General features: G+C 40.5%; 2 protein-coding genes across 6 annotated transcripts in view; one reads left to right on the top strand and one right to left on the bottom strand.

Moving 5' to 3' along the window:
* The window catches only part of RBM45 (RNA binding motif protein 45), a 24,282-nt gene extending 7,834 nt beyond the window's left edge, over positions 1–16,448 (bottom strand). Inside the window, exons 1-10 of one of the 5 annotated variants that reach the window (XM_014954734.1) lie at positions 15,786–16,446; positions 14,223–14,345; positions 13,967–14,093; positions 12,359–12,469; positions 11,832–12,011; positions 10,773–10,902; positions 9,495–9,591; positions 8,986–9,152; positions 7,361–7,557; positions 209–981 (exon numbers count right to left, since the gene is read on the bottom strand). In XM_014954734.1, the coding sequence (XP_014810220.1) occupies positions 7,365–7,557; positions 8,986–9,152; positions 9,495–9,591; positions 10,773–10,902; positions 11,832–12,011; positions 12,359–12,469; positions 13,967–14,093; positions 14,223–14,345; positions 15,786–16,163 (1,506 nt within the window). In that variant the 5' untranslated portion in view covers positions 16,164–16,446 and the 3' untranslated portion in view covers positions 209–981; positions 7,361–7,364. Of the gene's footprint in view, positions 1–208; positions 982–1,980; positions 2,959–7,017; positions 7,558–8,985; positions 9,153–9,494; positions 9,592–10,772; positions 10,903–11,831; positions 12,012–12,358; positions 12,470–13,966; positions 14,094–14,222; positions 14,346–15,785 lie in introns of those variants that run through there. The other 4 variants (XM_014954736.1, XM_014954733.1, XM_014954735.1 and 1 more) reach the window with 4 other exon arrangements.
* A 3,181-nt stretch (positions 16,449–19,629) lies between these two features.
* PDE11A (phosphodiesterase 11A) overlaps positions 19,630–24,298 on the top strand; it is a 144,936-nt gene continuing 140,267 nt past the window's right edge. Inside the window, exon 1 of the mRNA XM_014954698.1 lies at positions 19,630–19,791. Coding sequence (XP_014810184.1) covers positions 19,630–19,791 — 162 coding nt within the window. The remainder of the gene's footprint in view (positions 19,792–24,298) is intronic.

Below are 24,298 nucleotides of genomic sequence, written 5' to 3'. Positions count from 1 at the left end.
CATGTCCTCCCAAAAGCGGGGGGGGGGGGGGGGGGACGGACGGACCAAAACCAAAACCAAACCCACACATTAAAAAAACCACAGGCAAAACAACCCCAAACAGGACTTTTCCAGAGGAACCCCAGAGAAACGGCAACCCCTCTCACAAACAATCTCTGGGCCAGAGTCAGAGAGAAGATCCCATTCTCCAGGCTCAACCATAAGTATGTTTTATTCACTATGTAATTTCTAACATCTACAACAAATTAAGCAGGAATTTTTACAGGCTGCTTTAACTGTGCAGCCCTGATTTGATTTTGTTCTTCGTGCTGAATGAACAACTGCTCTTGGGGAAAAATGCTGGTGAGTCATCAAGGACTGCATCGTAACACACGTATAAGGGGAATGGAGAGAAGCAAAAGGAGGTTTCTTAGGCAACCTTTATTCTGCAGCTTCCTAATGTTTGAGGATTTTATATTTAATATTCTTTTAACATAAGAAATAACACTGCTTTGTGGCTTTTTAAATTCATAGTTTCTGTCACTTAAAATTTAAACCTCTGAACCTATTGCAATGACAGCGCTTGTTCTCATATACCCTCTCTAATGCAAAAATATTTTTACTGATACTTCTTTTTATAAGGAGCAGGAAATAAAAACTAGTTGAATTTGGCTGTATCTTGTATTCGAGACCAATTTACTAAATGTTTTAAAAATATGTGCTGCATAAGAAGTGTTATGTACTTTGCATGCAAATATTCTTCGAATTACATTAATTTGATAGTAGCTGAAGTCACAAGACATTAGTAGATGGCTAATCTAGGTTTGCATCCTTGCAGTATTTTAAGACTGTTGACTGTAAACCACTGAATGGCAAAGCTGTAAGCTTTGAGTAAGCTTATGTTCCAGTTAAAATGTTGCATCAAAGGCTCTGCTCTTCTGCTCCCTCTTCTGTGTTCCAGCCCCAACCAGGGGCATTGCTTAAATCGGTGCATGACTTTTGCTGTTGTAAAACAATGGAGAAGAGTTAAAAAGGGTTACACCCAGATCTTTCAGCTACTTACAGCTGGAGGTATTTCCCAATTTCTTGTTTCCTCCTTCTCTTTGAAAACCAAAGAAACAACACAAGAAAAGAAGGCCACCTGTTGTAGGTAAAAACATAGCTTAAATTAATAGAGACACAAGACAAAGATGCCAATTAGAAGGTGCCGTGTTTCTGCACATTCACCACTGAGACTGGGAAAGTCAGGGGCTTGGAGCACCAGAAAGGAAGCTGCAAGGAAGATTTCTGATAAGAAACAGCATTCTTGGAAAGAATAAGGGGCTGGAAAATCAAAAGGTGAGAATCATGGAAGCGGGGTGGCTGGCATGTTGGTGGTCAGCTCGCTGAGCTGCATGGAAACAAATGCCAAAGGCTGCCCAGGGACACTGGCCAGTGAGACCCGAGGCTGGTGGCTGTGAGCAGCTGCACAACACAAACACAACTTTGTGCCCAACCCTCCTGACGGCAGCACATTTCCCTGCTGGGTGGGGAATCCAAAGCTACAGGAACTTAACACTGCTGGTAGGGAGGGGAGAGAAGCAGGTAAGTGCATGACATTATAAGCAAGGATAAAAGCTCAAATCTTGTTGGTTCTTAACTAAACCCCACTATCCAGATCTACAATGGGTTGTCATACACTCTGTCTCCCCTGTGACCCAACCCTCCCATCACATTAAAATTGTGTATGCTGGCTGTACCTACTCTGAAACCCAGTTCACTATCCCTGGTGCCTGGTAACTAAGGGACTAAGACCTGCATTCTCACTCCTGCTTCCCTGCAGGCTGGGGCTTTCTTGGAAGGAAATCTTTCTGAAAGCGCTCAGAGCCAGAGGAAGTTACAGGATGCTCCACTGCCTCTCCCCACACTGATGATCAAGGGACAGGACTGGAGATGCTGGGAAGCAGGATGCACTTGAAAGCATGCTTGTCCTCTACTGTGCATACAACTGGAATTTATCAATTTTATCTGTATAAATTATTTTAATAACCAGGATATTTTCAGTTCAACAAACAGAATTCAGGAGTACACAGAAACACGCTTGGCATTTGAAAGGTATCTGTGCAAATACTTATTTGAACTATCTTCATTTACCCTTCATCAATGTTGAAATCCTCTTCATCCTGCTGAAATACACTGTTGCCCAATTCTTAACAACATACGCACTGAAAGCTTCTTAAAAAAAAATAAAATCAGAGAACAAAAGACCTAAAAACCCCCCAACTCCCCAAAACAAAAAAACACCCCCAGACTCCATACTTTCCCCACAGTTATAACCAGAAGACCTCAGGATAAGAAAGGATAAACATAGCAAGCAGCTCTGGTAGCCTGACCCACAGTCAAATGTCCTTCTTACTAAACAGCATACAAAACATAATGAATACTTTTGGCCCAAATCAACAAAATATTTAAGAATGTAGTTTTCTTGATTATAGCTATTTTCTTAAATCCAGCTTCATACTGTCAGATTCGTTAGCAGCTTCTGAAACAGTTATTTAATTTTATTTTAATTTACTGCTTTACTTCAGTTTTCAATGCAATTTGGATCACAAGAAATATTGTCTATTTTAAGTTATAATATGAATCATTATCAATTAACCAGTCAAGCCACAAAATGCTGACTCCTTTATTTCCCCCACTGTTGTAATTTCGATCTTAGAGGAGGAATTCAGTTAAACACACGAGAAATATTTCTGTAATACAAGACTATAGACTACTACAAGAACAACCACCAGTTTACAATTTTTAATGCCTAGATAATTTTCAAAACTGCATGCCTGCATTTCCAAAACCAGAAAGTACCATATATATAGAAAGAGATCAACTAAGTAACAATTAAAAAAAAAAAAAAAAAAAGCTGTCACTGTCCACAGGAACCATGTCTAGTCACGTTTTCAGTCAGTCAGTCAGCTAGCTGAGGGTCATGTCATTATTTAGTTTCTGTAGAAAAAACACAAGTACAAAAATAGTATCAAAAAGCAACATACCTATTTTTAAATATATTTATATGAAAACTTAATCGCTACAAGGGCATATAAATAAGGCTTTTAATATATTTAGAAGAATCATATTAAAATTTTATACATGCTTCCCTAGCATTTAAAGGAAGGGTGAGCAGTGTTTGAAAGCCAGTACATTTCTGCAGTATACTGTTGATACAAAATATAGTTAATTTATTTCTTTTATTTTAAAAGAGTAATTGTATCATAGTTGAAAATATTTTTACAATGAAATAAATCATTATAAATATATATGTTAATATATGTTAAACTTCAAGATTTTAATGAAGTTTTAACCAAAAAAAAAGAATGCAAAATCAAATCAGTGATACAGGACTTTTTAGAAGGATCATAAAAATACAACAATAACCAAATATTTCATGACAGAATAAGAGTTTGGGGGTTTGGTGTTTGTTGGGGTTGGTTTGTTTATGGGATGAGGTTGTTTTTGGGGGGGGGGGGCAGAAGGATAGTGTTATTTAAATAGAACTACTAAATTGGAATTAAGACATTAATCAGAATTCCACAACACATTTTTCTGAAAGATACCAAATTCTTTCCTTCCTCCTTCCAGTACCTGAAGGGGGCCTACAGGAGAGATGGGGAAGGACTCTTTATCGAGGAGTATAGCAATAGGATGAGGAGTAATGGTTTTAAACCAAAAGAGGAGAGATTTAGATCAGATATTACGTAGAAATTCTTTACTGCGAGGGCGGGGAGACACTGGAACACGCTGCTCAGAGAAGCTGTGGGTGCCCCAACCCTGGAGATGTTCAAGACGAGGCTGGATGGGGCTTTGAGTAATCAAATGGTCTAGCGGAAGGTGTCCCTGCTCATTGCAGGGGGGTTGGAACTCAATGATCTCTAGGGTCCCTTCCAATCCAAACCTTTCTATGATTCTATGATTTTTGAATGGTGTAATTTACACAACAGGCGTAAGACAATTGCAGTGAGGTTCTCATGAAATACTCAAAGCAATGCAAAAACCTGAGTTGAGAGCACAAGCTGGTCAACGCCAAGAACATTAAGACAGCTTCTGCTTTTAGCAACTGCCTAGAAGTAGACATTGTAGTTTTCTTCTCAAGCTTACACCAACTCAAAGAAAGATGGTTTGAAGTGGTTATTTCCACCATTAATACTTACTTAGCATAAGAGGGGAGAACCTCACCCAAAAAACCCCAAGCTTACATTAGAACTTAAAGTAGTTACAGACCAATAAAGTTCTCTTATATCCATAATTTCTCTGCTAATTTTAACTACTCATATAAACAATTGAATTTTCATTGGCTTGTAGGAGACCCAGAGCCTGCAAAATTCATTAGATGGGTTAGTTTACAATATTAATACACATGTATTCAAATTATCCTGATAAACAAAGGTTATTGCAAGATCATAGGCTATTCTCGTGATCAGAAGTTTACATTGCAAGAGCATTACCATAGTACACCATTGCCATAAAACATTTTTAAGAAACAATTTTGTAAATTGTACTTAAAAATATGATTAGATAAGAAAAATATTATTGGGAGGAAACTTCAAAAAGTCCAATAAAAACTGTGTTGAAATAATAAATGTTTCTTTACATTGAACTATTCAACTGAATTAAGTTTATTTTCATACAGATTCAATTGAATTCACAGATCTTATCAGGGATTTTAATCAGAGAATCTTGTATAGAAAAGGCTATTGCAGAAATCCAGTCATCTTGTTAGAGATGAGAGGCAAGCAATACATCAGAACTTTAGAAATTATTTATTTTTTTAAGAGGTAATGATTTCCTTAAGTGAAAACTGACAAAAGTTTTAGCTAAGAAGATTATTTCCTCCAGTTAAAATTCAAAAGGAACAAAAGTTTATATTCTCACATCTTAAAAAAAAAAAAAAAAAGAAAAAGGTACTATTTCAGATGTAGAGAAAATTCTATGCCCTTTCACATGCACAATTTAAAGCTTTAATTGAAAGCAAAATATAAGTCTCTAAACTACTGCACAACTCGTCAGTCAGTCCAATGCAGAGTCACACAGTAGTGAGCTTTATTTAATTGAGCAAGCCCTTTTAAAAAGGAGCACAGATGGAATTTTTCTTTTTATGTACCATTTCATTTGAATTTGAGAAACTGGCTAAAGGACAAACAGAGAGCAGGTAATTTTGTCTAAGAAGAGATAGATACTATGACAATCTGCTAAGAGACTCAGAATCAGGAACTTGATGTACAGGACGTAACAAGATATAACACAATAAATGTAGAAAGCTCTTCTACCTCTGTTACTGCACGGACACAGCAGATGAAAGGCTACCCAGAGGAGAAATACTCAGAAGTCTCTTACACAAGAATTACAGGTAAGCTGTCCAAGCCACATTTAGGGTACCCATTTTAGAACAAACTAAAACTAGTATACTCTATTATTTGAAAGTGTACAGAAATGTAAAAACCTAGGAAAGGACAAAGAGCTTTGCTGTAATTTTGCATGTGCAAAAACATTATTTTTCAAACACGACCTTATTTCTCCAGTTTTTTAATTAGGTGAAATGACAAAACAGCAAATGCGTATGCCCTACCCTCAACTTATAAGATAGTTCAGGTTTCCAAGTAGTCAATAATAGGTATATACTAGAATTTTTGAAGATAATTTGAATTATGAAGTAAGTTTTAGCCTTTTGAAAATCCCATTGGTGACCACTGCACCTTTTGTCAGCTGCAGACTTTAAAGAATATTCTCAAAAATCACACTGGAAAAAAGTATGCTTGCATGTCTGCACGCTTGTGTGTGTGTGAATAAAAAGAAAAAAAAAAAAATCAGTTTTAGGTTGACAATCAGAAGAGAACTTCCCAGTCTTCTTTCTCGTCTGGCTTAAAAACACAGAAATAAAAAGTAAGGATAAATCACCTTTCTAATTTTGGATGCATATCGTATCTATGCTTTTCTAGTACAAAGTAGTCAAGGCAGAGCTGATATTACATTACACTTTATATCACAGTTTTGCCTGTAGTGACCAAGAGGGTGGCCTTTTATTATTTGAAGTAAGAATCACATTAAAAACAAACAAAACCTTTGTACAAAGATAAGAGCACAGGTACAAGTTACTTAAAATTGGTTTCAACAGAGTCGATGATTAAAAAAAGTTTAAAGAGTTTTAGTTGCAATTCAATGCAGGAAAAAAATGCTAGAAAACCATTGTTCTAAAAAAGCAAGTTGTATATAAAGATTAAGGCCACCTTTAGTAACTGCTGCTTATCAAAAAAACAGCAATAAAGTGCTTAGGAAAATAAGGAGGAAAAGAACACTGTGAGCAAAATCTTTTTTGGTTTTGGCATCCCCTGGGTCACAAAGAATATCTATACAAAGAAAGGTACAAGAAGTGAAGCTTAGAAGTACAATATTGATGCAAATAGAGTCAGGAGTTCATGTGATGTTTTCTGAATGAGTTAAAGCAAAACTACATGTCCCCTATGAAGATAAGGAAGTTTCTGAAATTTTTTGGAAGCTACAATAATATTTGGGAGTTACTTTGTAGACAACAGAGCACATCCTCTCCTCCACCAACTATATTTCTCTTTTTGCAATAGTCATGATGTTAAAAAAAAAAAAAAAAAAAGAAATTTGCTATAATTTGAATCAAAACCAATGTTTTAAAAGAACAAGTGAATTTTGGTCCCTAAAGTCTATAAAACCTCTCTAGGAGTTCAGCCAGCTTTCACAGGTTACAAATATCAACTAATACATTCTCAGTCTAATTATCTTAAACATACAACTCAATTCCACCACAACAGGCTCCGCAATATTTTCTTCACTTTCACACATTCCAGCTACACCTGATTTCTGAGTATCCAGATGACCCAAATATCCCAAACTTTCAGTTTCACTTGGCAACCTGCCCTGTCTTTCCCATTTCCTTTTTTATTTACACCTTCCTTCCTCTGTCCTTCAAACTCTGCATCTTTATCCAACACCACTGTAAGGGCACGGGCTTTTAATGAAAAAAAGACACACACAACCTGATTTCAGTTCCAATGTTTATTTTTGCATATTCTTTTCAATGTTAACTGACACTCTTATATACACAAAGTGATTATTTCTATGAACATCCAGATTGATGTTAATCAACTGGTTCATATTTGTTTAGACATTATAAAAATAGATTTTTACTAAAAGTGTTCGTGTGCATATATAAGCATACACACACCCATATATATGTGTGTATGTAGACCCATGTATCACAAACTAAATTTCAAGTTGTTAGATAAAAATAGATTTAAAGTTACATGTTCATATCTAACTTCAAAATACTTTGCCTATCAAAGTTGATCATCAGTTTAAGTAACAGCTCAGACTGGGTACTCACCTGCTCAGTAAGTTCTCTGTCGTTTGTTAGATTCTTCTGTAGGTGAGTCTGCCAACCTTACTTTAAGTCTGACACCATTTACAGTCTTGCCATGTAACGCAGTTATGGCATCACTGGCACTTGCTCTGTCTGCAAATTTTGCATAGCCCACATTTTTTCCAGCCACAAGATAAACTTTTATCAAGTGTCCAAAACGACTGGAGAAAAAACAGAAAAAAAAGATAATTTACATGTTTTGCTGCAACATAGATACTTGTTATCCAACATGAAGTATAAATGATCTAGCAGCTGCAAAAACTACATTATCATATATATGCTATATTTTCTTGTGCTGCCCTCTTCCAAAACTCCCAGCTTTCATCCTCCCTTCTCTAGAATTCCAGGCAGGCATAGGAATAAAACCAGAAGTCCGCAGGCAATGTTTTCTATGGATATTACAATAGAACCACAAGGACCAGTGATTTAACTCTAATTTAAAAGACTTTGTAAAGCTCATCAATACCATAGTTCCCAAACACTAAATGCCACTCAAAAAAAACCACAAAACCAAAACAACAAAAACCCCCAAACAAACCAGAAAGAACACACACACACAGGCAAACCAGCAGATAATTCAGAGGCTAAACTTGCATTGCATTTAAATGTTCAGCTGTGATTCATCTTTGAAAAGGTCTCACTGAAATTACCCAGATATCAAGTGCCAAAGCTTTATGGAAAAATCCAGATTTCCAAGTCCTCAGGAGATTCCTAGACAGTTCCTTAAAAGACCATTTAAAATAAAAAAAAAAGGTCTGCTTGCTTCATACTGAAGTTATACAACTTCAGTAACTGAATAGCTGAAGTTATTCAAGACTAGGGTGCACAGCCTTTTTTTCCTCCAGCATCTGATTAAGATAATCCAGTATATCAAATAGGCAGAGTTTTAAATTCAACAAAAGGGCATGTTGTTTCTTTTCTTCTCCCAGTGCTTTGAAAATAGTTTAGCTTTCCAAAGATTTATTGCAAATGCCAGCTATTAGAAAAGGGAAGTGTCTTTTTCTTGAAGAGTATGATTAAAATAAATAATATAAAATACTCGAGAGCGGTTGAATCATAGATTTGTTTTTAAGATGGTAAAAATTGTCTCAAGTCTTTGCTCCTCATAGGGAGATAGTGTGAAAAGAAGGTTGAAATAGTGTCAGTAAGATGCAAATGATCAAAATGCCTCACGATATAAGAGAAAAAACCCTCCCCCTACTTACTCTCCTAAGTTACCGTGGAAATTTATCCAAATAGTTACATTCCTTAAAGAAATATGTACAAGAAAATACCAAATAAATTAGGGTATAAGGACCTGAAGTACCACATTTTTTGGCTAAAAAAAATAAATGTTAAAAGACTAGAAATTTGACTTAAAATTATATTAATCAGTAATAAAGCTGCTCTACTGATGTCATCCATCTATACTTCAAGGTGAATTCCATTACACTCTTGTTTCAAAAAGCAACTGTTACCTATTCATCATTTATTACTTATTGATCACTGTGCAGTGTCTTTTCTGGAAAGAGTTTTCAACATTTACTTTAAATATTTCATGGTGGTTGTTTTTTTCGTTCGAGAAGGCTTGTTTGTAAGTGGACTCTTACCAGAACACATCCTCCAATACATTTATGGGTAAAGGATGGGGATGAAAAAGTATGAAAAGCCTTTCCTTCACAGAAGTGTCAGGCGGAACTTTTTTTTTGTGTGGTGGAAGTATGGCATCTGTTTGGGGTTGAAGTAACTGTGAGCCAGAAGTTCCTCCAAATGACTGCTGAAATGGGAAAAAAATGCAAGTATAAGTTAACCAACGATGGGGTGAAAGTCATTTTACTTTATTTATAATTTTTGTTCCTATCACAGGACAAATAGGCTCTACCAGTTCTCATTGTAATTAATTTGTTCACTTTGGTTATTTCATTAAATTAGACAAAAATCCACATAAGGTCAGACACCTTTATGAGGAATAAAAATGTACAAACCGACCAGAGGTACATCTTAAAAATGCAGCATCTAGAACAGTTACAGAAGAAACTGAGCAGTGTTCTTCATTGGCATATCTGGTTTCTTACAACAATTTGGGAGAATATTAACAGTAACCACTATATTAACTTACAGGAGGTGTCCTATACTGCTGAACATTTATATTGTTATTCCGCAATGTGGATGACACCTGTGCTGTTACCAGCTGCGTGGCCATTTTTCTGATAAGTCTGCAACAAGAAGTCATAATAAACTATTTTAAAGAAAGAGCTAAGTTATGGTAATACTAAATTCAGCAAGAGAAAATTTAATGCATATCTGAAAGTATCTCTGGAAATCTGTAGGCTCACCTAGATAATGAAAATCAAGTCAGGTTTTCATGACACTCTAGACATGATATGAAAGTATGCATGGTAGCTGCCACTTACTGAAAACACTCACACATTTATACATATAGAGATACAAAACCTCTTCACATTTTTAATGCTCTGGGGGAGGGGGGGAAATAAGAACAAAACATTAACCCTACAGAGCCCACTACAACTTATGAAAGGTGCCTAAAAGGCAGAAGGGACAGAAAAATTTCACCTGTTTCAATAAAGAACACAGAGATTCAATTCAGAAGTCAGAATACTATTAAATTGTACTTTCAGCTCTCATTTTCCAGTGATTTTGCTTTGTTCTGTTGCAGACTAAGAAAAAGCAATTGTACTTTTTGCACAGATTCACAGCCTATGTTGTAGGACTGCAAAGCAGTAAGAATTATTGAAGAATTAGGGAATTGTTTGCAAGAAGGATGGTTGCAATTTTTATTTTTTTTTTTAGTTTAGATCTGACATGCACTTCTGAAGTGAACCTTCCCATTATCTCCCCTTACTGTTTGCATTCATATCCCAGAATAGGTTTGACATGAACAAGATTCCTTTAGGATGAAACTAAGCCAAAATATTAACTTCAGGAGCGTACCTAAGCTGCCCCAACTTGTAATGGGCACAGCAACAAATTAGAGATGGGCAAAGTAAAACCTGATGATCCCCATACAGTGGGGATATCTGATCCTCAGCACCCAACAGTTTTACTCTACAGATGTGCTTCACAAGGCTACTATTTGCAGCACTACAAACACAACCAAGAAATCAAGTAGATAAATCTGGTTTCAATAAAAAAAAAAAAAAACCTCATCAAAAAACACATCACAGCCTTGCTAGATATTACAGAGACATTTACAAAAATTCTTGCCAAATCCTATATTTTACAATATATCTTAAGAATATATATTTTAATTTACTATCTGCAAATGTGAAACAAGATGACAGTGACATTGCTGTTACTTTGTATGTTAAAATTTTATTTCAATTTTTCTCTCCAAAGCACAACTTACAACCTTCTATCTCTATATATCGATACTTACTCTGAGCTATCACTCCCATCTTCTAAGAAAATGACAGTTAATCGATTTCCAGGAGGATACTCAAAACCATGTAATTTATACTTGGCATATATTGCTGACGCAGCAGTACTGTACTGAATCACAGCGTACCCTGCAAATACAGTGCACACAGTTTCAGCATGATATGGGTAAATCCTAAAAACAAACTACACTCATATAAAGCAATAGGATTAAATTCCACATTAGTCATGGTTGATACAAAATTCTTAAGTCTTTTTACCATACATCACTTAATGCAACATCAGTAGTATTTGTAAAGAAAACTTCAGTGGAATTAACTAGTGACAGACCAGCTTTATTTATGCTAACTTGACATGATGCTAATAAAGCAACACAAGTGAAAACATGCCTCCTTCCCTAACCCTGAATTAGAAACAAAAACATACATAGTTTCATTTTAAATTGCAATTATCCCATCAACAGTGAATCTGAAGTGCTCTAAAGTTACATTGTAATTCTCTGAATTACTTCCATTTCAAGCTTCTTGGAGAAGAGACCTCTTCCACATTTTTCTCAGCAATAACAAAACAACGAGAAGACTAAACAAAAACAATCTTTCCAATACAAAACATGATTTGTTTTGGAAGGATTTAATCCAGTTTACTTATGTCAGTTTTTACACACAGACACACCATCGCTCCATTTCAAGATAAAAACTCAAAAGGTGTGTTTAGAGAACACTTAATCTAGATGTCTAATAATTTTTGAAACTTTTTCTCTATTTATTCTGCCCAAAACTATAAACTTAATTTAACTAAAACACACTTCCCATTGTTTTGATTCTGTCCTTCTTGAGATTTTATTATCTGAAAATAAAGGTATTTAAGGCCATATGTAAACAGGCGTTCAAAGAAAACTGAATTTTTGGGTTTATGCAACAGTGATAGCAGCAACAATTGATACTTAAAACATTAATTCTTTCCAACAAGTATACTGTATTTTGCAATACAAATGAAGTAAAATTAAAAGGCATTCCCCTTCACAGAAAAAAATAAATAATCTTTTTGTACTTTTACTTACCACTATTGGTATGAGGATCTCGCTGAACATCACAATATTCCAGTCCCGGGACCAGATCAAAGAGGGCGAACAACTGCTCTTGGACAAAGGGAAGCCGCGACACCACTGACAGGCGCTTGGAGACCGACTCTTGAATTCTGCTCTCATGTTTTTCAAAACTACAAAACTCAGGCTGCCCACCTCAAGAATCAACATAAAAATAAGTAACTTGAGTCATCACACTAGCATGCCTGCATTTCATACATATTTTTCCCCCAACTTTATAAAGTAATCTAAGCTAATTATATACTAAAGGTAGTGTGTTTATTTCAGCAATGCAAGTCACAAAATAATCGACCAACTAGAGCAAAGCAAGCTATAAAAATATAGAAATGAAATGCCTGGCGTGTTTCTAACTCCAACAACCAATCTACTATTTAAGTGTGGACCTAAGTCTCCACTAGCTTTCCTTCTTCCAAACTGCATTCTTAGTTTGTGACCATACTCAAGACTACAAATCATTTTTAGTATAAAAAACTGTGACTTACAAAATGGAAGCGTATTTCCTCTTGGTTCTTGTCTTGTGTTATTACTATAGTAATCGTGCTCAAGAGACTCAGATGACTTATTTTTAGGTTCAGCCAAAATGGCCCTGTAGCCTGAAAGAAACAACCACACACATAGCAACACCTCAGCACATCTGAATTATCTGATGGGATAATTCAAGTACTGTATTCAGAAAACTCTGTAAGTGCTGGTTTAAGGAAAATAACTCATCTATAACTCTCCAAGTCTGGTATAATTATTGTGTGAAAGTTAACAACTTCTACATAGAACCACTCCTAGTCACAAGTTAAGCACAACAGAGCCTACTTGCTGTGAGAGTGACTGAGCATTGCACAGGTTGCCCAGGGAGGTTGTGGAGTCTCCATCCTTGGAGATACTCAAAAGCTGTCTGGACATGGCCCAGAGCAACAACAGTGCCCAGGTGACCCAGCCTGATCAGAAAGGTTGGGCAAGATGACCTCCAGAGGTCCCTTTCAACTTCAACCATTCTATGATACTTGATAGGATTCAGAGACCCTCCAGAGGCAATCATCTGAACTTCCATGTTTAACAGCAATTTACGTATGTTTTGCACTGATCGAGGTTTTGCTTTTATGAAAGAAATAAGTATTACTCTCAGGCTATCCAATTTCATTTTAACCTCACAGCAAAAAGGAATTAAAATTTAATTGTTAAGTACTCTCAGATTCATATTTCTATGCAAGAATTGTCACAACTATAATTGTTGTAGAACCACTTAGGATAGATATGATGTGGAACCACCACATATATTACTAAAAAAAAAAAAACAAAACCAAAAACACACAACAACAAAAAACCAACCACACACACAGTTGTTTCATATTTGTGATTAAGCAAACATTGAACAGGAGGCTGGACTGGAAGGCTGCTGTTAGATTTCCCCCAAACCCTGTTTTCTCCTGGATAAGAAAGTCCAGTTCCCTCCATGTCCCCTCATAAGTCATGTGATTCAACCCCTGACAACCTTGGTGGCCTTCCACCACACTCACTCAAATTCATTAACACCTTTTTGGTAGTAAAGCATAAATGACAAATGGTTGGTCATAAAGCGTACAAAGTCTTTCATTCTGCAACAGATTAATCATGACATTAGACAAAAGATAAACTATAAAACCACACACACCCAAACTCTAATTAGGATTAACTTGTTCTTAAATGTAATCCCAAGAGAATCCCTATGGATTATCAAATATATTTTTATATATGAATTAATTTTATATCAAATACATTTGATTAAAAATGCATATTCCCAGGGATATATTAAAATGAGGTTTTCCTGTGTATGAAGCCTACAGTATAGGCCAATACTAACGCATGAAAGAAAACTCCATCTGTTTCCAAACTCTTTTTACTGATCTTACTTGCAGTTTGGTCCTGCAAGAATGTAATCAGGTGACTGTCCTCACTGACTATTAATAATACTATTTTTTATTTGCAATAGAACTTTGTCTCAAGATGTATTTACACCATAAATAATTTGCCCACAAACAAAACTAAAAATCAAAGGTACATTTATGATGATACACACTTACTGTGAAAAACTTGAACGAATTAAGTGAAATTTTTACCTCGATCACACTCTTCAATTGCTCGGGCAGCTTGAGATGGTTTTAAATATCTCACATAGCCCAAACCTTTGCTTTCTCCAGTAGTCTTGTTTTTAATAATGCTGCAATATTCAATGTCTCCATACATCTAGAACAATTTAAAAGCATATTAATTTACAATATTTGAAAATGCATTAAAGTTCCATGTGTTAAGCCCTTCCAATAAATTAGAATAAAGGCAATTTAAAATAACAATTAACAAATATCGAATCAATACCTTAAACTTCTCTCGCAGATCTTCCTCTGTGTAGAATTTTGGTATCATAACAAAAATTCGTGTAAGTTCCTCATCTTCAACATCTCGGTGGCTTCCAGAAGCTCTTGACTGTGCAATAAATACCTAATGAAATAATTACACAGACATTAATTACTGGAGAAAAGGTCTTAACTACATATCAGCAAGCAAGAAAAATTGTTTCAACAAGTCTTTGCATTATCTTTCACATAAGCTAGCTTTCCTAATATGGAGAAAAAATGAGTATCTCTGATCACAGATGCATCTGTGACAAAAGACTTACAAATACAATACAACCCAAATGGTTTTCCAAACAGAACAGAAGCCAGCAGAAGTTCTCACTAGGGCTAATGAAGAATGGTCAGGAACATCAAAGCCTGATTCAGTGTTACTGACAAAGTCACAGGTGGCATGCGAGGTAGCAAAAAATGCATTACTGCAACAGGCCTAGTATAGCACTAGTAACAAAAAAATAAGCAAGCAAACAAAAAAGCCTAGGAGCTTATTAAAACCTTGCTACTGCAGTTCACTGTTCAGCTGGGCCAAAGTCTGCAGGTCCAGTGTTCTATGAAGGATTGTAACATCTCACATCTGTAACTGTTAAAATCCTTTTTCATTATTGAAATAAACTACAGATGACAACCAGGAGAAAAAACCAAAACAAACAAAAATTCCCACCAAAACAAAAACCCAAACAATCTCAGAACAACCAAATCAGAAAAATACCAACAACTTTCAAAATAAGCCTCTTATGCAAAAGAAGCAACTGATTTCACAGAGCTCTTAAATTCTTTTTCTGGGGGGACTAAGGAATTCAACTCTGATCTTTTGGCTTCTAATTACAAGTTCTTTAGAAAAGATTTTACTGACTCAGTTGCTTTTTCAAAGGAAACACAGGGAAATCTTCTTTCACTGTTCGAAGTCATTCATATCTTTCCATTACTTGGGGAATATGAAAACAATTCAAGAGGTTGAAAGCTGCCAGTGAGTTCCACAGATTAAAAATGCCCCATAATTGTTTTGAAATCACTGTGCACAAGATACAAAAATGATATAAAATACACTTGTAAAACCAGTTCTATTTATCCACGTTGATTTTGCTCACGATACGTAAAATACACTGTCTTAGAATATTCCACAGAGACTCCCTCATGGTTAAAAAACAGAAAAAAAAAAAAAAAGAAAAGCTAGTTTCCAGGTTCTGCACTTTCCCCAGGCCTGCTGCAGCTTATGCCACGCGTGGGAACCTGGGGCAAGGGTGGGACCCGGGGCAGCCCCTCCTGAAGAGCACCATCACCGACCCCGCAACCCCGCGGCCGAAACCGCCCCGGGTTCGACCCAAAAGGGTGACAACACCCCCACAACGGCCGGTGCCCCCGCGTAGGCCCACGCTACCTTCCAGCGGCAAGCCCGGGGCGCAGCGGCCGAGGCCTGCCGCCCTCCGCGGCAGCCATGCTGGGAAGGGAAGCGGGGCTGACCCCGCCGGCTCGGCCCCGGCCCCGGCCCCGCTCCCCAGCGGGACGGGGAATAGCGCGGCGGCAGTACCTTGATGGGCTTCGTGTCGGGGACCAGGCTGCGGCCGTGCATCTCCTCCATGGCCCGGCAGGCCTGCGAGCTGCGGGCGAACTTGATGAAGGCGATACCGCGGGACTCGTTGGTGCGCTTGTCCCGCAGGAGCCAGATGTTCTGGATGTCCCCGAAAGGGGAGAAACGCTCCCGGATCAGCGCCTCCCCGGTGTCCTTCCCTAGCACCACGAAGACGCGGCTGTTGGGCGGCTCATCCAGGCACTCGGCCGACAGGCGGAAGCCATTGCCCTCCTCCATCGCGGGGCCGCCGGGCTCCCGGGGCGCCGGGGACCGCTGGTTTTTTTCGGGAGCCGGCGGGGAACGTCCGCAGCGCCCTTTCCGCCGGGGAGACAACATGTCCTCCGCCTCCCCCGCGCCCCTCCCGCCTCCCCGCGCCCACTCAGGGCCGCGGCCTCGCCTGCGGCGGGCGGGGCTCCCCGGCCGCCCCACGCCGGGCTTCAGCGCCTTTGGCCGGCTAGTGCGGCGCACCCGGCTCCCCGGGGAGAGCTGCCTGCCGGCCTGCCCGGGCCACCGGCGCCTCTACCCTGCGGGAGACGGGCACCTGCTCCCCGGGGGCGGCAGCGGGCGAGTGGGAAGGACTAAGCTGAGGGGAACGGAGAGCTGGTGCCGAGGAGAGGCGCTGCCGGGACCCCCCTCTCCGCCGGCAGCGCCCGGCCAGGGGCGGTGTCACGCAGCCACCGAACGGGAGGAACCTCCGGAGGCCGCCGGGGCCGACCCCCTGCTCGGGCAGGGCCGCCCGGGCCGAGGTTTGGAGTGTCTGCAAGGAGGGAAACTCCACAGCACCCCTGGTCAGCCTGTGCCAACGCTCGGTCGCCCTCACAGTGAAGAAGCGTTTCCTGATCCGCGGGTGGAACCTCCCCGTGTTTCAGTTCGTGCCCGTTGCCTGTGGTCCTGTCACTGAGCACCACTGAGTCTGGATCCACCTTCATTCACTCCCTCCAGATATTTATACATATTTATGAATTCCACCCCGAGCCCTCTCTTCTCTGGGCTAAACAGTCCCAGCGCTTTCAGCCTTTCCTCGTATGAGAGGTGCTCCAGTCCCCTTGTAATCTTCGTGGCCCATCATTGGACTTTGAGTATGTCTCTGTCTCTCTTGTACTGTGGAGCCCAGAGCAGGACACAGTGCTCCAGGTGCGGCCTGACCAGTCCTGAGTAGTGGGTATGAGTCATCTCCCTTGTCTTGAAGATGACACTCCTAATGTAGCCCAGAATACTGGTAGCCTTCTTTGCCGCAAGGGCACGCTGCTTGCTCGTGCTCCCCTTCATGTCCACCACAACGCGCAAGTCCTTTTCTGCAATTTTAAGCCGGTCATCCCCCCAGCATATACAGCTGTATAGGATTGCTCTTCACCAAGTGCAGGATTCTTGCACTTCTCCTTGTTGAACTTCTTGATGCTCCTGTCAGACCCTCCTCCAGCCTGTCAGGTCCATCTGGATGGCAGCATGACCCTCTGGTGTATCGACCACTCCTCCCAGTTCTGTACCCTGTGTCAATATTTCCCTAACATACTTTTGCTGCAATAATTTATTATTATTTTTAAAGAGCCCCCTTCAGCCAGAGACTCACTACTCTACACGGTGACCCACCTCCTTTGAAACAGCACTATTGTCTTAGAGTTCCTCCACAAAGAAACCTCTGGCAAGGTCTTTGCTGCTATAGGCAACAGAGAGGCTTAACGTTCATCTTGTGAATGCTCAGGTTACAGAGGCACAGGGAATTAGATATATTTCATGGGAGACAAACAATAAAAAATATCCACGAAAAAGAATTTTCTGTAGGAAAATAACCACACAGCTAATAAAGCATGAAGAATACAATGTTGTTATAAAGTTCATCACATCTTCAGCAGTTGGATTCAAAAATAAAGAATTCCTCAGCTGAATACAGGAGCTGTCGGTGCCCTAGGGCTGTCGTGACCCCCATCACTGCACACCAAGGAGCCAGGGATCCACAGCGCGGATCCCCTGGATGGGTGCAGGGATCCCACAGCCCTCTTCTCCTGGGTGGGCTTAGGCTGGGGCTCTGCTGGGCTCTGCTGCAGGCACAGCCTGACCATCAGGCCCTACCCTGCTCCACACATCCCTCAGCCAAGGACTAAACTCAGCAGCTCATCCTTACAGAGGAGCCCGCAGGCAGCTCCAGCTCTGTACCAGCGATCACACCTCCTGCCTGGCCTTGCCTGTGTCTAACAGCGCAGCAAAATGGTCTCACAAGAGCGTTGTTTCTGTTGTGACTGTAGAAATTATAGATTTGTTTCCTTGTGTCTTGATTTGAGGTAAAACAGAATGAATCTTCTTTTCAGTGATTTTACTTTTCAGCTAAGCCTCTTCTAACTAACTGAACTCTCTGAAATTAATGGCATATTTTTCAAACAGTGTCCTCAGTGTTTTGAGCACTGTGCAGCCCTGGCAGTGGCCTCGGGAATGGCGTTTTTGTGGGGGTTAAACGGCGTCCTGTCTGGGGAGTGTAATGTAGAAGGTCGATGAGAATTCTTAGAGGAATATATTTCAGTTATAGTGATTATGTTTTATTCCATATAAAGGAATACTTGGGAAAATCTATTAAGCTCCTTCTTTGCACACCTCTTCTCTCTTTACAGAAAAGCAAGGTTACAACTCCTCAGGAGCTGCATTTTAGGGCTGGGAGGAGACGTCCCTTCCAGACCAAACGGTGCGTTCGTTTTTCCCCAGCCCCTGACCCCGTTTGTTCCTGGCACCGCGGAGCGAAGCCATGGAAGGGCCACACCACCACTTGGTTTGAAACACAAGCGTTTCGGCATAGGGAACGCGCCTGGAGAGGGAGGGTGGTGCTGCTTGGGGCTCGGTGACAGGGCCGTCTGCTTCCCGTCCCGTCCCGTCCCGTTCCGTCCAACCCCCGCCGTCCCGCCGGCCGTTGGGAGCGTTGGGACCGCTAGCGCAGCGCGTGACAAAAGGCCGCGATGCTTAATCCCGCCCCTTGGGCCCGCGACGCACCAATCCGGAGAGAACGTGCTGCGTTGTCTTCTCCGCGATTGGACGTCGCTTCGATGACACCTGCTCTTTGACGGGCCGAGCGCGGAGTGGCGGCGGCTGGCGGCCGGTGGCCAGGGCGGGTGGCCGGGAGCGGGGCGGCCCTGTGCCTGTCGTGCCCTCACAGGACCAAAAGGCGCCCGACTCTTCTTCGTGCCTCGCAGGCACCTTCCCCCTCCGTCCAGGCCGTTGCCACGGGACGTCCCGTTTATGATGTGGGTGTCGTGCCAGGGACTGTAGTAGGGGTTGAATTCTGCAGCTCTGGGGACAGTCTAAGTGACGCTGCGACCCGCAGGGAAACCCTGAGGTGCTGCTGTGGTTTAGATCAGCCTGCGGGACAAAAGTACGTTGAACTTTATTCTCACCATCAAAGTAGCTCTAGAAAAGCCATCGAGGAACTCTGAGCTACCTTAACCTCCAAAGATAAGAATAACAAATTATTTTATTCTGCACCTCTCAGAGAGGCAGGAAAAATAATAATAATTCTTTTTAAATGGTGCTTTCCCTAATCATAAATGGGATAACAAAAAAATTTAATTCATGGCCATCAGCAACCAGATCATGTTGAGAAGTTGTGCAGCTTAACAGAGTCTTACCCAAAAACTTACCTTTACAATTAAGTCCAGGTCAAATTTTCATTACTTTGGGACACATTATTTTTTAATTACTGTGCAAGGCAGAAATATTTTATAAAAATGCAGATGATAAATGTGACTAGCAACAGTGAACTTTTCTGCAGTATTGTTCAAATTTCCCCCTCTTTTTTTTTTTACATAGATCAGAATGGGTGATGTTGAAAAAGGCAAGAAGATCTTTATTCAGAAATGTTCTCAGTGCCACACAGTTGACAAAGGTGGAAAGCACAAGACAGGACCAAATCTTTGGGGTTTATTTGGCCGCAAAACAGGACAAGCTGCAGGATTTTCTTACTCAGATGCTAACAAAAACAAAGGTAAAAATAGCAGATGACATGGATGAGGTGCAGTGTTGGAGTGGACATATATGAAAAAAACCCTTTCCTTTAGAGCTACAACAGAAAGCCTTACTCACAAGGAGTTATTCTCACAATTGTCTACTTTATATGGCTGCTGATGAATCTGAACTATAGTTTCAGAAACAAAAATCCTCAGTCCCTCTTTTAAAAAGAAATTTTACCAGTATTTAGCACACCAGGTCAGAAGGTTTCCCAGAACTTTGTAGTATCAGTGGGCAGATTTTAATGTGGTTCTTAAGAGCACTTCTAGATTTTGTTTGCTGGTCACTACCCTCTACTGGCACAGTGCTGTGCTGCAGTTGTTTTCCTCAGAACGCTTGACTAAATACTGTCACCTACTACTAAGCTATGACTTGTCTTATGTTTTTCATACAGACAGCCTTGAAATGCAGTGGAACATCTAAAAATTGAGAGTAATTATATGTGGGTTTCATTGGTTTTATTTATATTATTTGAATATAAATTATATTATTTGAATGAAGATATTAATTACAGACACAGTCCTTTGTTTTGGATTGGTTTTTTTTTCCGGCTACTAAAGTGCTTTAGAATTGGCTGACTTTTTATTTTTCTGTGATTTTTAGGAAATGTTTTGTGACATTCACTTTATAGTGGGACTTCCTTCATACGAAACATCATCAGCATATATTAATTTTTTTTTTTTCATTAAAACTACAGCAAACAAATCATTCAGATGTTAGTACAAGTTTTGAAAAGAAAGCCAACAAAGTGATACCTAAATCCACTTCAGACAATAGGAAGAGACAGCTCTGGAGGACAGAAGAGAAACTTGAACATGTCATTATAGGTATTTCAGTAGTCTTCAGTAAACAGTAGGCCTCTGTTGATAGAGACAGGTCTTAGAAGGGCTGGAAGGAAACACTAATGTTTTTTCAACTTCTGTCAAGAGATTCCAGGAACTGGCCATTGACAACTCTTTTTTCTAACGCCCTTCAGTGGAGTACAGCCTTGATGAATTTCATGTCAATCTGTAGATGCTCATTTTCAACAACTGTATGAAATTAAAGTTCAACCTTCTGTATACTGGAATTAAAAAGATACTTAGTTTAAATATAGTAAGTAGTTTTATGTGAAATGGTGCAAAGAACTGCATCTCTCCATGATGCAAAAAGGATTTATATTTGACTTATTAAAGTGATACAATGTATATACCTTGTGCATTTTATATTATCTATCATTTACACTCATATTCCACATTCTAGGCACATTATGTTCAGGACCATCACACCTTTGAATTGAGACCCTTGATATTTTCATAAATATATGATGTTTGGCCAGCCTTGTATTTTACTATGTTGTTTTTGTTTTTCAGGAGTTGTCTGGAATGAGAATACACTGATGGAGTATTTGGAAAACCCTAAGAAATATATTCCTGGTACAAAAATGATTTTTGCTGGAATTAAAAAGAAGGATGAAAGAGCTGATCTTATTGCATATTTGAAAAAAGCAACTTCATGAAACATTGCTGCAGCAGCTGTAATGTCTGTGAAAAATGTTTTGAATTTTGACTAGCTCCTATGTTAAGTTTTAGTATTTTGATGTTAATTATTCATTAGGGACTGACCTTAGCAACATCAAATAAGGATATGTTTTACAATGCTATGTCTTAATAAACAACATTGGGAGGTGAGCAGTTTTTATATTGTGTTATGTGTTTCATAGACCTTTGTGGAGTGTACTATAGAAATACTGTTCCTTTCTATAAGGAGATCTGGAAAGCCCAATTCTGCAACTAGTTATTCAAAACACCCACTGAAACTATTATTCAATTGTAAATAAGAAAGTGCCTGTAAGTATTAGGACTGACAACTAAATGAATTTTTTCTTTTGGAGAAAAAAATCCTCAGCATTGTCATCTGTGAAGGAAAACACATCACACAGTAAATAACAGAATATTAATTAAAATAACACTATATAAGGATGATGGAAGCAGAATATCGAGAATATCAGATATTTTCAGGGGACAAGTAACCTTTCGGGAGTGACATTGACCTAAAAGAATCTTGAGGAGAGAGCTGAACACCCATGACCTTTTTGGTTTAAAAACTACTCGTATTGTTATTGTTCCTTTGTGTATTAAGAAAGCATAATCACCTACTGGTGATTTCTCAGAGTTGGATTTTTTTCTTCATTTGAAGCTAATATATTAATGTATCCTTATCCTCTAACATGTAGAATGAACGCGGGCTAACTAGCTCAAGCAAATGATAGTAGCAGTCATTTTCATCAACAGTAGAGGATTGATGAAGGTGATTAAAGTCCTCCTAAAACCCCTTCATGAATCTCTACCACTTGAATTGTGCTTTACAATTTAATTCTCTGTTTACACAAATGTAATAGATTAAAACACACTTCACTCAAGCAAGGTTTTCTTGTGTCATTGCAGAAGGGGAACATTAGTATAAAACTAATTTGCTACAGTGTCTACTGGTGGGTACTCATCGGTATTGCGGCAATGCTTACACACCAGGGGTTTTAACTGATTGCCTTACAGTGCTCCGCGGAGCTGAACTGCTGTTTTTAAGTAAGCGAATAAGTGAGAGTTGGGTAAAAAGTTCTGTGACACAACTGGATGAGTACCTGCTTTTTTTCTTTTTGTGCTGTAGCTGTAAGATACTTCCCTCTTTCAGTTTAATAATCGGGATCTGTTCTCTTGACTGGTTAGACAATTAAAGCATCTGCCTGAATGACAAAAATTTTCTCAAGTGCTTTCCTCAATTGCATTTTGAAGAGTGCTATGCCACTGCCTTTCTGAAGAGAGAAACACGCTCCACCTGAGAAACGCATTGACATTTCTCCCTGTGATTCCTTCAGGGCATCTCTGTCTGTTTGTACCTGAGGAGACCAGGGGAGACTGGCTACAGCCTGCCTTGCTCGCTGAGCTGGAACTGTGCAGCCACGCCGATCAAAGGTGCATCACACATAGGATGAATCAGATGGAAGCTGCCTGCACCTCACTGCAGCGTACCTGCAGGGTTACGAAGGCACCGCAATCCCACGGAGCTGACAAAATCCACTTGCCTTTTTGGCCCTTCCACAAAAGGCTGCTGCAACCAGTCCATCTCAGGCCCACACACAAAGCTGCAGCCCACCTTACGGTGCACTTATTTACTCACCCTGCAAACAGAGCTAGAGTCTAATTCGTGCCACAGCACAGGCAGATGCAAGATTTCTCCTGACATCCACCAATTCACACCAGGCCAGGCTTCTAAGGCAGGGTTTACCACGACAGCACGTCAAAAGGCTGCTCAAGTCAGAGAATAGACCAACCACTGGGATCATCTTTGTCACATTTGATCTTTAAAAAACAGGATTATAGTTTGTACACAGATTTGGGCCTGCAGAGCTCTTTACAATTACGGTGTTACAGTAAATTGTTCACTGTGTACTTTATGCAGCAGTGACAACTGTGTTTTTACTTCTGGCAGTCTGAATGCTGCTACTTGAGAGATTGTCAATATGCAGATTTTTGCTGTAATCAAAGTCTATGCATAAAAGCCCCAGCAAATAAACTAAAGATGCCACAACACTGAAGAAACGTTAAGGGAAGACCTTGTTTATACCTAAGCTTACGGAAATGTCAAATTGCTTTAAGTGTTTGCATACAGAACTGCTACACTGTAACCATTTCGCTGTAAACACGGGTGGGAATTCTCAGACCAAGCCTCACTAGGGTGAGATCGTAAAGATTCTTTACATATGCAGATGTCACGGGTCCTTGAGAGCTCAGGTTCGTGACTGCCAGGCCTTCAGCGGCTCATGTGACTTCTTAGTGTAAGTGGAGCGTTGGTGCCTCTGTTGCAAAAAAAGCAAATGCCACTGGAAAGGCCAGGCAGCAATTAGCGACTGCGGGCCCTTCGAGGGTGCGGGTGACGCAAGCCGAGGCGGCGGAGGGCTCGGTGGCAGCACGGCAGCAGCGGGAACAGACGGGCGCCGACAGCGCGGGTGCCGTGGGGAGCCAGGGTGGCACCGCGGCCGTGTCCTCTGGAGAGCGAGGGCCTCCACCGACGGCGTGACAGCCGCTGGCGTGGCCTGAGGGGTTGTGCCTTCTGCCGAGCGTGAAATCCCTTTACTCCCCAGCCCCGGCAGCGTGTCAGCGCCGCGCTGACAGAAACGCTCAAGAGACCAGGATTTCGGTCTCCTTTGCCCTTGCCGAGATACACCTGCCATTTCTTGTCCAAGCTACCTGTACGGAGAGCGCTCTAGGCATCTTTAGAGGTGCGAGCAGCTCGGGGAGGATGTCCTCCGACGTCCCCGCTTTCCGCCCCCCGGCCCAGTGCGCCTTTCCCCCCGCAATCCCCTCACCGCGGCTGCCGCAACCGGGCGCTACCCGGCAACTCAGCGGCACGGTGCGGCTGCCGGTAGCGGCCCCTTCCCCGCCGCCGCGCACCGCCACGGCAGCCACGGCAGCCCCGGGCCCTGCTGCTTCCTTCCTTCGTCCCCC

The sequence above is a fragment of the Calidris pugnax genome, unplaced genomic scaffold (assembly GCF_001431845.1).
Source record: "Calidris pugnax isolate Ruff unplaced genomic scaffold, ASM143184v1 scaffold103, whole genome shotgun sequence".
Classification (NCBI taxonomy): Eukaryota; Metazoa; Chordata; class Aves; order Charadriiformes; family Scolopacidae; genus Calidris; species Calidris pugnax.
This window is presented reverse-complemented; position numbering and strand designations above follow the sequence as displayed.